The sequence below is a fragment of the Cyprinus carpio genome, chromosome A21, assembly GCF_018340385.1.
Source record: "Cyprinus carpio isolate SPL01 chromosome A21, ASM1834038v1, whole genome shotgun sequence".
Classification (NCBI taxonomy): domain Eukaryota; kingdom Metazoa; phylum Chordata; class Actinopteri; order Cypriniformes; family Cyprinidae; genus Cyprinus; species Cyprinus carpio.
The window spans coordinates 17,097,445-17,111,680 of NC_056592.1; the positions used below are offsets into that span (position 1 = coordinate 17,097,445).

The 14,236-nt window shown below is 39.6% G+C and overlaps 1 protein-coding gene across 1 annotated transcript; it reads right to left on the reverse strand.

Moving 5' to 3' along the window:
* Positions 1–2,680: 2,680 nt before the first annotated feature.
* Positions 2,681–13,860, reverse strand: LOC109086707 (fibroblast growth factor receptor 4). The gene is made up of 20 exons (XM_042711088.1): positions 13,178–13,860; positions 12,020–12,201; positions 10,211–10,392; positions 9,985–10,123; positions 9,494–9,757; positions 9,298–9,387; positions 9,033–9,199; positions 8,681–8,804; positions 7,769–7,959; positions 7,530–7,668; positions 7,246–7,439; positions 6,999–7,144; positions 6,790–6,911; positions 6,595–6,705; positions 6,320–6,510; positions 5,528–5,650; positions 5,147–5,217; positions 4,757–4,894; positions 4,569–4,674; positions 2,681–4,481 (listed from the first exon to the last, which is right to left on the reverse strand). Exons 2-20 carry the CDS (start codon positions 12,108–12,110, stop codon positions 4,305–4,307), a joined length of 2,766 nt encoding a protein of 921 aa, XP_042567022.1. The 5' UTR covers positions 12,111–12,201; positions 13,178–13,860; the 3' UTR covers positions 2,681–4,304.
* Positions 13,861–14,236: the final 376 nt, after the last annotated feature.

The window sequence follows — 14,236 nt, forward strand, 5'->3', positions numbered from 1 at the left end:
TTTATTTTTCTATTTACATTTACATTACATAGCTACAACCATCAGCACCCTACTGATGGTTAAGTTAAGGGGTAGGACCTTCATACTTGCACCCCCTCCCCCCCACACAAAAAAAAAAAATCACATGCTTCCATGCAAATCACATTCAGTACAAATTCATACAAAATCATTTGTAAAATAGTCACAGTTTCTCATGAGGCTGTGTTGGCTACACCCTAACTTAACCAGTCTCTACATGTCTTGTGTTTCCCAAAAACACATGTATTAACTTTATTGAATAATCTCTTTTTATCCAGTTGCACAGCATGCTGGGGACTCAGAAATGCTTGGCTTAGCTTTTGTGCAATTTCAGCTTTTGTTGTTTTTAGCCATCTCAACTGAAATTAAGTGGTGAAAAACAGGATTTTAATAATTATGTCTACTTGCAAACTAGTTAGGGTTACTCAAATTCGAGCCTATTCAACACATTAGCTTTTACAGAGTACGGAAGTGCTTGTGGAAAAATAGATGACTCTGACGTTAAGGGTAACTAGGTGGAATGTCAAACTTCATGATATAATCCAACAGCAATATATCTTCTACATAAAATCTGATGCTTGCCAGGCCAGTTCTGACAGTTAATTTCAATAAAGAAGTCCAAACCTGTGTGGAAGCGTAAGAGCCAAAATAAAATGGTGCCATTTTCTAGGGGATGTTTACCCTTCACACTTCCTGGCCTCACACACTCCAGGCATTATCCACAGAGGCTCTGTGTATAGACAAGTGTTCAAATACTTCCCTTGATCAGCAGATAGAGAGAAAGAGAAAACACACACACACAGAGATAAGCCATTGTGCTCTCGTCCGGAGCACTGGGCTGAAGGCTAAGCGTTTGAACATTAACTATGAACTGCTGAATGGTTAGTATAACTCAACTACAAAAAGTCTTTCCATCATGCTTATGTCTTTGAGAACATATACAAGATTAAATATTCTCTAACAAGAATATGCACCAATTGGTTTTGCAAATAAGTCTGATGTTCATTAGAGTTTTTTTTTCCCCACAAAGTATGTGTCCAGATAAAGAGAGATTTTGTAAGTGTGTGACCTTAATTGGAACATGATACAGGAAGGCAAACATCTGACGTAATATTCTAAGTAATTGCTACATAATTACTCTGGCTGGCCTTACTGCACTACACACTGGTTTCTGTAGATAAAAATGACACTGACATAGTGCCTATGTAAGAAGAACATGAACATACAGATGTTTCCACTGGCATATGTTCTGTTATTACTTTGCGCTTTATGTCACTCCTCACAAGATTTTGATAAGAAGATCAACAAATTGTGCCATGTTGCATGTAACACAATAATGTTTTGTACAATGTACTTTTCAGGGCTACATATGCACAAAAAGGAATATGCATCGGTTAGAAATACATATTAAGATATTATAACTTTAAATGTAAAATCAAATAACACTACAATTGAAGTACAAATTAGTGTACTTCTTTAAAGCATGATAACAGATTATTAAAACAATTATTTTAAATGTATATTTCTATGGAAAACATTCAATATGACATTATTACAATGTGTAAGTGTGTAAAGAAACAGTCATGAAAGTGTTTTCTACACTTAAGATGCCTGTTATTTAACTAATATTATATTATCTGCAAATGTAGTTTTAATATACTTTTGAGATTTGAAGTATACTGCAAGTGCACATTCAATAAAATTACATGCACTTTTTTTCACAAGAGATATACCATTTAGCACGTTTATCATTATTAGGTAGAGCATAGTGCTAGTGACGCTTATGTACTGGGTTCAAATGCTTGAACACATCAGCTGTATACCCTGAATTTGGAGAAGAAGAAAAAAGGCACTGAACATTAAAGATGTTTGGTTTTACTGTTTGTCTGGCTATGACTGGATCATAATAAATAGGTCTCTCTTAAAGGAAACATGTTGGAATAAACACAAATGGTTGCCACTAACTTATACTGAAAGACACTGAAAACCAACTACGACAATTGAAACTCAATATCAAATAGGATTCAGTGCCAAATTTTCACAGAAATTTCTAATGGAATTCTAACTTAAAAACAAGGACAATTCTGATGTATTTTGGCAGGGACATTTCCAAGAACAGCTCCAGCTGACAAAAATGAGGACTGTCCACAGAAGTCATAGACATCTGGTCACCCTATATTATGAAAAAATGAAGTAGGAAGCCAGAGCTTGACGTAGCCCATGACATTTGGTAGGTTTGGGCCTTTGCCCTTTGGCTAAAGATGCATGACATGCAAAGATGAGAGACGCCCAGCCCACGGTGGACAAACTCTTATTTAACCAAGACCAGCTGGCTGAGATTGTCTCCATGGAGAGACAGACACATATGGACTGTAGTGATAGTTGTCCCCCTTGTCTCATAATGGTTTGTTACTCATGTGAGATAAGCCAGTGACGCATCAGACATGTGTCTAGACATCTAGAGGGTGACACTGAGGTGTGATCAGTAAATCAATCTGCCTGACTAACCAGGCGAATTACAAATAATTTACAATATCACAAAAGAGGGTGTTGATCTGATGTCCATGGAACAAATAATGACCTAGTTAAATAAAAAAAAAATGCTTGATCTAAAATTCAAACTTTTTCTGTGATTTGCTCACATTCACAACAACAATATGGCTCAGTATTTAAAATTATACTTTATTTAATATAAAACAAACAATAAACAAATAAATTAAATATTTCTAAAATAACTCTCTTGAGGGGAAATTTATAATAACGATGTTTGATTGTTGCAATGAGCAATACACAAATGGAATGTCATGTGGTTTATAATTCTTGTTTTTTTTTTCGTACGCAAAGAATGTGCTCTTACAATTCTGTTGGTGTCATGGACTGCTTTAAGTGTTTGTTTCTTATTTAGAGGTCATACATCACTGTAGCTGCCAAAAAAGAAGACTGAGCTCTGGTAATAAATCGAACTGAACAGTTTTGCTCACATTGGAGAAATCAACTTGCATACTTATTTTGAGTATGCGCACCAATTGTCCCAGAGTGTGCCCAAAGGGATCTGTAGGAGCGTCTCTGGCTGAGAATGTAAAGTACAGGGTAAATTAACTTGAAAAAAGCCATTGGCTTCTTATCAGCTTGTGGGATGAGGCTTTGCATTCCCTGAAGGACATTGCTGAATTTGTTTTGAAAGACCAGCATTAGCATTTGTATATTAAAAGATAGTGCAGGATAAAGATGGGCAGCTGGAGCCATTAGCATAATAAGGGGCTTTCTCATTTGCACACAGGCCTTAGACAGCCCCCCAATCACCCTAGCCAGCAGTCACACACATTACATCTGCATGAGACCATTGTCCACTTAGGCCTATGCCTTGACCCTGCAAACAAACTGGGGTGGTTTAAAGGTTACAGCCAAACAATGGAAGATTCACCATTTGAAATCAGTCAATATCAAGGCATTGCACATTCAGTTGAGTCCATTTCTTCTGTACAGTACTGACAATGGAAGCGTTGCTGGTCCCCGCGATGTCTCAGTTTAAATGGGATGTATGGCTGGGGAGAAGACCACGACAATCTATGCTTACCAAACGGTTAGGCATGAAATGAACAGAACAACAGGAAGTTGAGTGCTCAGAGATTTAGCCTTGACAGTGTACAATGGTACGAGCAGCGAACAATAGCTATTGTAAATGTGTCTATGAAATGAAGAATCATTCAGGGATAGCTTCAGAACAGATTTACATAATTTCTTAACCTAAGTAACACCTTCACTTTAAATCATTTAGAATAATTTATAAAATGTAATTGTCTTCTGTAATGATATGTACATAAAATATTTTAAGATATTCACAGGAAATCAAAAATCAGGCACTTTGCTGCCAATACAGCAATTTTTAACATGCAAGATCCTGAGATTTAAGATAGTTCTTTAAATATTTTTTTTTAATAATTTTATATAGAGAGATATTTATATTTATCAATGCTATCAGCTTTTATATCAAAATAAATGTTCTCTTTTTTTTAAAAAAAATCTGGTTTGAAAACGCTGCTCCAATGTAGCTTTCTACATACAGCAGCACCAATTCAATAAAAACTTTAAACAAAAAAGCTCATGACCAGACTCAGTCCTGTTTCTCTGTAAAAACTACCAATCACCAAATTGCATAGTGCCATGCACTGTTATAATGTTCTTAGGCAGAGCAACAAAGGTGAAAATCCTTGTACCGCATTTCATACAAGTGTTTCCATAGCAACATCTGATGTCCACAAGCTTGTGCCCTCAGCCAAAAAGGACTATCGCATAGTTGTCTTCAGGTCCATCCGAGAGCGCACGTCGTGGTAGCCAATGAGGCATGGGTCAGTTGACATAGCATCATGGGTAAACACTGAATCATTGTCTGAAGAGCAAGAGCTGGAGGTGTCCTCACAAGATGGGGAATACTGTTCGAAAGGGGTGGATAGGTCCAGGTACTGAAAATGTAAAAATACAACTGGTTTAGTGGTTTGGCTATAAAACAATATTATAGGACTCAAACTTTTGCAGAGATAGGTGTTTACCTCATCTGAAATGGTCACCAGCAACCTATCAAGCTCTTCCACAAGCTGTTTGAATGTTGGTCTTTGTGTTGGTACTGCATGCCAGCACTCTCTCATCTTCATGTAGCTATAAAAGCAATTTGAATATAAGTACATAACCTTGAAGACTGACATTAAACGTATTTTTGGGTGAACGGATTGATGCTTACAGTTCATGGGTGCAGTTGGAAGGCTTGTCCATTCGATGACCTTCCTTCAGCAGCTTAAAAAGCTCCTCTACTGGTATCCCAGGGTATGGTGATCCTCCCAAAGTGAAAATCTCCCACATCAAAACTCCAAAAGACCAACTGAGGAAGCAAGAGATCAAAAATGTCAGCACACCGGGTAGGGTAATCAGCTTGAGCTGTACTAATTCAATTTTCTTGCTGAGAACATTTTTTAGCCATTATGACAATTTTTTTAGTCATTAAAAACATCCACCATCAGGATTAAAAATGTACTGGTGCATTCTGGTTAATCTGAACGGGCTGACATTCCAGGCAGGGGGAACCCTGCTCAGCTGATTCTTTGGCATAGCTGCAATGATTAGGCAGACTTACACATCACTCTGGTGTGTGTAGACTCTGTCAAACAAGGCTTCTGGTGCCATCCATTTCACTGGCAGACGTCCCTGAAATTGGAAACAACAGGGCTGTGAGTGGGACAGTTAGTTGCCACACAGACCAAGCCAAAGCACTCCACTTCCTTTGGATCCACAAAAACATGACTGCCCAATCCTTCACTAATCCCCACCCCCCTTTCCCTAATTATCTTCTGTTAAGCTGTCTGTCAATCAGCATGGACACATCTGTCTTTAAAAGCATTAATTTAAAATGGCACATAAAGGTTCATACAGCCCTGCTTACAAATGAGATGTCGTCAAAAGAGCAAAAACATCTAGCTACAGTTCTAAGAAAGTCTTGAATTGAATTGTTACTTACATTAGTGGTTTTTTTGTAGTAATCAATCTGATGTACTCCTCTTGCCAAACCAAAATCTGCGATTTTCATCACATTGTCCTCTGTCACAAGAACATTCCTTGCTGCTAAATCTCTGTGAATGCACTGTTGAGCAAAAAAAGAGAATTCTATTTAGTTGAAATGGCCCAAACAATGTTTTGGCGACACTTTTCAGCTTCTGGTAAGCAGATAAACATGTTCACATGTGAGGCTAGAGTTTTGTTCCCGCAGATGAAACCAGATAAAACCTCAGCAGAAATGACAAACTACTGTCTATATGAGAAATGCTGCATAAATCAACATATAGTGAGCAACATTTTCAAAAGTTTAAACAAGCTTAACTTTAAATAGACTTGGACTTAACAGAAAAACAACACAGAACTGGTTTCCGATCTAAATGCATGTCATTAAGTTTATTTTGGTTTTCATTTGAAATAGTAGTGGTATTTGAGGATTGAAAAAGAGGATGAAAATGGCCCCTGGTTTGTGGCCCTTAATGGAGGGGTTTCAGTCGACTGCATTTTTAGCAGGCCACAAAAAGCTAGTAATACAATCCAGTGCACAGGCGGGTCCGAGTGCCTGCTTGCTAACAGATTTATGGCAGTGCTAAAAAGGACAAAGCCCACAGAGACAGGATGGACACAGCGGTAAACACGACACACCACCACTCCACTAAGGAATGCTTGGCATCACGTGTCATACAAAGGCATGTATTGATAAGATGTGAGGGGCTGGTTTCAAAATGAAGCTAATTGAGCCGTGCGACCAACTTACTCTTTTAGAGGCCAGGTACTCCATGCCCCTTGCGACTTGGTAGGCACATGAAACTAGGTCTTTAAAGGTGAGCTGTTCTTCAGGAACCTTGGTCACATCAAAAGTGTAGTCCATGCCAGGAGGTCGACGTGCTCTGAGATATTCCCGTAGGCTACCCTTAGATGCGTATTCAACCAGCACATAAAGTGGACCTGAACCACAAATATAAATTGAATTGAAGTCAAATGGCAAAATGAAGTTCATAAAACCATGAGATGCCACAGTGTTTAACTTACCATCCTGTGTGCAAACACCAAGAAGATTTATGATGTTCTTGTGCTTGTCCATCACCTTCATTAGCTCCATCTCAGAGATGAGGTCTGCCAGATCTTTATCAGTTGCATCATCTGAAAATGACCAAAAATTCCTTCTTAGACTGTGATTCAAAAATGCTCAGCCCTTTAATACAATGCATGTAAATACAAACATACCTTTTAGCATTTTAACAGCTACAGTTGTCATTTGATCTTGATTATCTTTGTTTATCCCATAAGCCTCTGCTCTTACCACTTGACCAAAGCAGCCCTCTCCAAGTGGTTTACCTAATGTTAAACTGGCACAAAAGAATTCAAATAAATATTCAGTTCACCATCATATAAAAGGAATTTTTTACAGCTATGGTACTGCTGGTACTGCATACTTCTCTCTTGGAAACTCCCAGTCAGGGTCATAAGGTAGTTCAAACTCCATAACTCCAGCCAGCATTGGGGAACAACTGGAGGAAAGACGAGCCACCCTCATCAATGACGCACTTGATTTTCCGGAAGAATTGGACTCCACTGAATACTGTGATAGGGTCCAAAACATACAGGATTAGAATCCAGAATGCTCTGTTGTTCACGTTCTTGGGGAAATATCATGAGGTTTGTTCAGAAGTGTCATCTTACCTGTCTGCGTAGAGGAAATTTGGAGAGTTTCTGCACTGGGAGAGTATCAAAAGGCTCCTGACTGGGATGAACCTGCATTCGGCAGAGGACCACTATGACAATGGCCATCACCAGTGCAAGGAAACCAGAAGCATAGATGATGATGTCAGTGTACTTGGCCTCCATAAGGTCCATCTCCTTGGCCACATCCTCCTCTGTGGGATTGACAAGATTTCATTACTTGTACCTCTGATTCTCAAGCCATTTTTAGGATTTGTGTCATCAATGTGTCTATACAAACCTACCTGATAAGACTGTAAGCCAAGCAGACTGATGAGAGAAACCAATAGAGTTTCCCGCCAAGCAGGTGTATTCTCCTGCATCCTCCATTGTGATATTGGTAAGATATAGGACTTCAACTTCAGACATGTTCAAGCTTCCAGTCTGAGAAGTTGGAAGAAACAATCAACATTTTTAATGCTTGATCACTCCACAATGATCTGTTTTACCTCTAGAAAAGTATAATGGATGACTTGCTAAGTACCTTCACAATCTTCACGTAAGGAATGCCATCGGGCCCATAGTGACTGCCATTCATCTCTATGTGTTTTAGCCACTGGATGTGAGGCTGAGCATCACTGTAGACTTTACACAGGAACTGGGCATCTCCACCCACTACAGCTGTAGTGTTTTTGGGTAAACCAGCTTGAAGGATGGGCCTGTGTGGAGAGCGTTCTGAAAGAAGAAATTGGAAGACTTAGTACTTTTCTAAACTATACCTGAAAGATATTTAACAAAAGTTTTATCAAAAACATTCTACAAAATAATGTTGCCTATAAAAGTTGACATTCAAGAGCATTTAAAGAAAGATAGGGCACAGGAATAGACAAGCGGCACTTCCAAAGCTGATCAACGCTCACTAATTAGTTCCATTAAGGGATTTTTAGAGCCAGGCCCATGTGTTGGGTTTTGAGCTTTGAAGTCGATGGGCCCTTTATTCTCTGTTCTTTCCCCCTGTCTGCTAGGACACAGCAGTTGACCCTACGCCGGACTCTTAACAAACAGGTCTGTCACAGGTCAGGTAGAAAATTGGTCTGGACGCCTCAACCCACATAGCCTCCAGGAATGTACCATACAAACCGATGCCAGCCCCCACCTCACATTCTCCTGCTGTGATGATATTTATTGGCCTCTTCCAGTCTGGATCTTAAATATCTGTATAGACATGTACAGCCTCGAGTGAACCCTCTTGCCTGTAGTGTAGAAGTGTGGCCTGTGGCTCTCTCTGAGGTGCATTAGGTGCCTGTCTTGCTATGTGACGCCACTGAGTTGCTGGTACAGGATCTCACTGATTTGATGCTTATTTCCTCTGACATTTGCTAAGCATGGCAAGCCTGTGATGGCTCCACTTGGAGCCAGGCGGCTGTCTAAAGCAGGAAAGCAGAAGCCCTCTTACCCAACACGTCCAAGAGGTAGGTGTGAGCGATGGACCCATACTTGTTCTCCAGCACACAACTGTAGTTCCCACGGTCTGAGGGAACCACACTTTCCATGACCAGGCTCCAGTGCTGATGACGTAGCTACAAACACAAAGTGGTAACATGTGAGCATGAGGTAATACTGATATTTACTCTGAGATTTTTGCTGCATTCCAGGCAACCAGTAACCCGTGTTTTTCCAACCTTCTACCTGTTAAAGTGCACTGGAACCGCAGGCAACCCCTACGGAAACCTTACGGGCTGAGAAAAAAACCTGCCTAGCTACCAAAAACCTGCCTGGTCCAATAGACAAAAATAACAATCACCCACCTTGATGCCTCCGATCCGGTGCTCTCCTCTGAATTCTCTGCCATTCTTTAGCCAGCGAATGGTGGGTAGAGGGCTCCCTGTGGCAGGGCAGCGGAATTTGACAGTGTTTCCAGCTGGGACTGCATAGAGCTTCTTCTCCATCCTTTGAGTGTGAGTCCAATATGGTGCTAAAACGTAAAAAAAAAATTTGTTCATTTCAAGCTATCACTCTAAAACTGAAATGGAGCTGAACGCAACTGAATTTGTAGTTACAATGAACACTAACCTCTGGAGATGTAGACCTGGTCATTTTCGGTCTCAGGACCAGCATCATCAAGGCCATTGTCCTCATCGTCATCTCCTGATCCTGCAGCATCTGCAAAGAAGCAGTAAGTGTTCATCTTATTACACAAACATTCAAAAGAAGAGTAATTAATAAAGAATATAAATCTGCTGAAAGGTCAACATGTGGCAGAACCTACCTGTGACTGTGATAGTGAAATTGCGTAGAGCTTCTTTGGTACCACGCAGCACACACAGATACACTCCTGAATCTTCATAGGTGACGTCAGCAATCTCCATGACTGCTGCCCTTATCTGGATACGAGCATTGTGTTGCACCCTTACACCACCCTTGAACCACTGGACAGTTCCAGGACGGTTTGTATCACAACGGAGTTTTAGTACATCTCCAAGCTCTAGGAGTAGATGCTCTGATGTCTCCTCAGTTGGCTCCTCAGAAACGTCTAGGACAAAACATGAAAAATAAAGTTACTAATGGCAACATTATCACACTAAACTTAAGTTTACTCTTTAGATGTGACCTTTCAACTCTAGTGGTCAGTTTTCCTAAATACTAATACTAAATCTGATTTTCATGTCAATATAACGCTAATGGCTGACCTGTCAGAGAATGATGGAAGATCTGACCTGATGATGAGAAGGTCAGATGATATAGGATGATATGGCTTACCTGATAAGACTTTCACCCAGGCAGACCGAGTAGTTTGACCAACTGAGTTTTCCGCCTTGCATACATACTCCCCAGCATCTTCCACAGAGACATTCACTAAAGGAAGAATGTTGACTTTGGAGAGGTTCTCAAGAAGAGGCTGCGGGGGAAACAAATGTAACATTACTCCCTCTTTCCTGAAGACCGAAAATATGCATAATAAAGGATCTTTAAATCACTTTCTCACCGTAAGCGCTGTAAGAAGTGGTGATCCATCAGGCCCCAGGTGATTGCTGTCCTTCTTGAACCACTGGAGACGCGTTGAGACTGGTTTGTGAAGTTTACACACCAGCTTCACATGTCCTCCAACCAACACAGTAGCATTCTCAGGAAATCCAGGAATAAGAATTGGTCGAGAAACTCGGATATCTGGCAGACAGAGAAAAGGAGGTTTTGAACAACTACTACTGTAATTAGACTGTAGTATAAACCATATTTAATAAACACATCTAATTAACATAACTTCTCGCTAATTGCTAACCACAGCCTTTCTCACAGAGATCACCACTGTTGGAGCAAATCAGGCAAACAAAGCCACAAACAAAAGAGAGAAAAGAAACACAATTCTCAGCTGAGAATGACCCAACTTTGACTTCACAACGGTGTTCCTTGTGGCCCGGAGGGGAATGTGATTTTGAGCATTTGAGTGAAGAACGCCCCCTAACCAAGCAATGTCACCTCCAGCACTGAAGCATAACATTCTTCCACCAATACACTAATGAACTTCACTGAATAAAATTAGGGCCTGGCCAGTATCTGACCCTGAAGAGGGTGTGAATGGTCAGCAGGAAAATAAAGGACAAGCTAAACAAAACACACAAACACATGCGTGCACTAAAACTAGGCTTTCAGGCTCATGCATTATACATTTTTAGATTCAGTGGTATCATAAGAGGTTGAGTTGCAATCCTGAAGTGTCATAAACTACTAATGAACTATTGGAAAACTACTTTTCCTTTTTGAAAGTTTGGAATTTTATAAACGTCTTATAATATATAATATCTAGAATCCACAAAAGACTAGTGCAACTTATGAATTGAAAATAAGGGATTATATAAAATGCTCATATTTGGACTTCCCCCTAAACAAGGTAATTTTTGCCTCTTCTTGTTCTTTAAGCTCTGCATTTCTCACTTGTCTGGGTGGCTCTGCCCATTAAAGTCTAACAGTTGTCAAATGACTTTAATTTCTTCTGGCAGGAACTTAGTGGGACATTGTTGGGCTGCACCACAGGGTTTTTCAACCTTTAGCACCTTCCTAGCACTGAATGTAGCTCACAAGTGTTCAGAGAAAGATGCTTTTAACAAACACTTTGCCCCAGTCTTCACAAGGGTCTACATCTGTTCCCTTCATTCTCTTGAATTCAGAGCAGTGCACTCAGGCTAAGCATATCAACAGCCCAACATAAAATGCCACATAAAGCTTATGGCTAATACCGTGATTTAAAACAATCCTCTGATTTGTATTCATGAGGCTTTTTCACACACACACACACACACACACACACACACACACACAGTGACACATTTAGTTATTCATACTCACACACACACAAAAAGTACTATAAAAGGCTTAATAGCTCTTGAAGATAATCGGACACGGCAGGTATAAAATCTTCCTGGCAGGTATAAAATATAGACAGCACAATGTTTGTACAATTAAATAGGAGACCCATCTTTCCCACCCCTCCTAGCATCCCACAATCCCCTGTTACTGGCACTGGGCCAAACAGATTTACACTTCCGAGCCTCGGGGCTTTGGCAGGATCAGGTAGCACTGTTTATGGCTCAAGGAAATACTGGGATTGTTTTACTCTCTAAACGATTACATCCTCTTCAACTTCCCCTGGACTTAAATTCTTTATAGCTCAGCTCCATTTATCATATAATGAATATTCATCATATATTCAAACCATTCATTACAGAGTGTCAGATTGGATGCATTATGGATTTGGATCTGAGGGATTTTAAACAAAATAGTTTATTTTAATCCATACCTTTTGCCCGGATTTCCCCGGATGTTATGCTCCTTGAAAACACTAGTTCCGTTAAGCAGATGGTAATGAAAACCTTAAAGATGCTCAACATCTTGCTGAGGTAATGTTTGTAAGTGTGGGAGACAGCTAGTCAGCTTCAAATGCTGACTCCAGGCATTGGCAACCTCAGTGCAGTCACAAACCTGAGAGAAAAAACAGAGCTGTTTTGCAATTCTTAGAAGCTATTGTGAAAGGTGAACCTTTAAAATTACACAAATGCATAATGCATTGCACATCCCTACCCTTCCCACAAAACCACATTTGAAAATGAATGTCCTGTTGTACACCTACATCATTGTTGGACATTGTCTACATCCCTCATGGACATGAATAACCCTCAGGTACGAATGTGCAGCAGTTAAGGACAGTTGTTTATGAATGGGACCTGTACAACGTGCTTTTAATGGGTCGTTTCTATATAAACACATGAATTGGATCCGGTACATCTATGATTGCAACATCCACTTATCAAAATACATATCAGAGGTATTAAATTTAAGTACTTTAGAACTTTTAAACATTTAAGATATTTAAACACAATTCGTGTACACTTAATAGACTACAACTTATTTACTCACTCCAAATGTGTTTGTAAAATAATTATTTTGCTCAGCATGAGAGATAAATAAGACCAAACGTCAAACTCTCCAGGTATGAGGAGACACATGTGCTTTCAAAACATATGAGAATTTCACACTGAAGTGAGAGTTTGGTTAAGCTAAATAAATCTATATACAAGTGTGAAAGCACTTGGTATAGCTAATGAAAAACATTCTGATCTGAGCGCAAGTAAGCCTAAACCGAACCAGAGATAAATAGGCTATATACAGGAACGGAAATTAGATTTGAACTAGATTAATCAACAAGAATTTGTATTTCACGAATAAAATTATATGGTGCTGTTTTCATATTAAATTCGTCAAATGCAAAGAAATAAAGCGCAGACAAGTTCAAACTAAACAGTTTTTAGTTTACAATCTAATCACTGCAAGTCCCTAAAAATACTTAATTTTCAGTTCAATTTATCTGAAGCAACTGGTTATTTAATAAATACCAATAAAATTATATTCATACTACTAATCTGACCCCAGTTTTACCATATGCAAACAATAATTTTACCTATTTTCGTGTGCCCTTTGCTCGGTCCGAATAGGTTCGGAATTCTTAGTGCCCTCGGATCTTGGTGGCCCTCGAGACACTCATGTGTCCTTTTTTCCCCTCACCGTGTCAGAATTATTTATCATTGGAAATCCAATAAGCAACTTTTGGGAAAGTCTGAGTTAAGCTGGTAAATCCATCAAAAATAAAACCAATAGGCTGATAGCACACAAGAAGACTACTAATCTTCAGATTCAAAGTCCAGTGCTGCTTTTCTTTGATGAGCTTCTCCGTGTCTCGCGCTGTGCTCGTAAGCGCTCCCGAGTCCAAGAACCGCTATATATCCACAGAAATGAACAACACGGAGGATTTAGACCGTGTCACCTTTTCTTCTCAAAATATAAGAAAACCCCATCTCTTAGATTGTGTTAAGGAAAGCAATCAATACCAAACACACTAGCGTCCCTCTGTCTTTTTTTCACATGAATAATGTGATTTGCGAGTAATGACAGTGGAGTGGGGTTCAGCTCCCTCTCTCTCTCTCTCTTGGGTTCCTGTAGAATGGTTTGCTCCACACAGTTTAGGTGAGTTTAAAACTTGAAGAACCGAAGAGTCTCTATCTGGCAACTCACTGCTTACACTCTGGGGCAGAGCAAGCGTCTCACTGGCAGTGGGAAACAACAGCACTCTGAAGGGAAGGTTCACAACAATGGACTAAATCCAGAGGGAAAGAGAGGGGGAAAGAGAGGGGGAAAGGGGTGGGGGTGGGGGGTGTTAAATCCCCCACCCACAAAAACAAATCCCCAGAGGCAGACCCCAGTAATATTGGCTATTTATTTTATGATAGATAGATAGATAGATAGATAGATAGATAGATAGATAGATAGATACATAGATAGATAGATAGAATCAAGAATCAAGATTGTTTGTTTTTTGTTTTTGTTACTTACAATATCTCTGGACAGAAATAACCTATTAATTTTTTTTTTGTTTTTGTTTATTACAATATCTCTGTAGGAGTCTGATAAAAAATACTCATTTTAGAAGAAAATTTCAAATGGCACTTTAGAGGCAAATTTT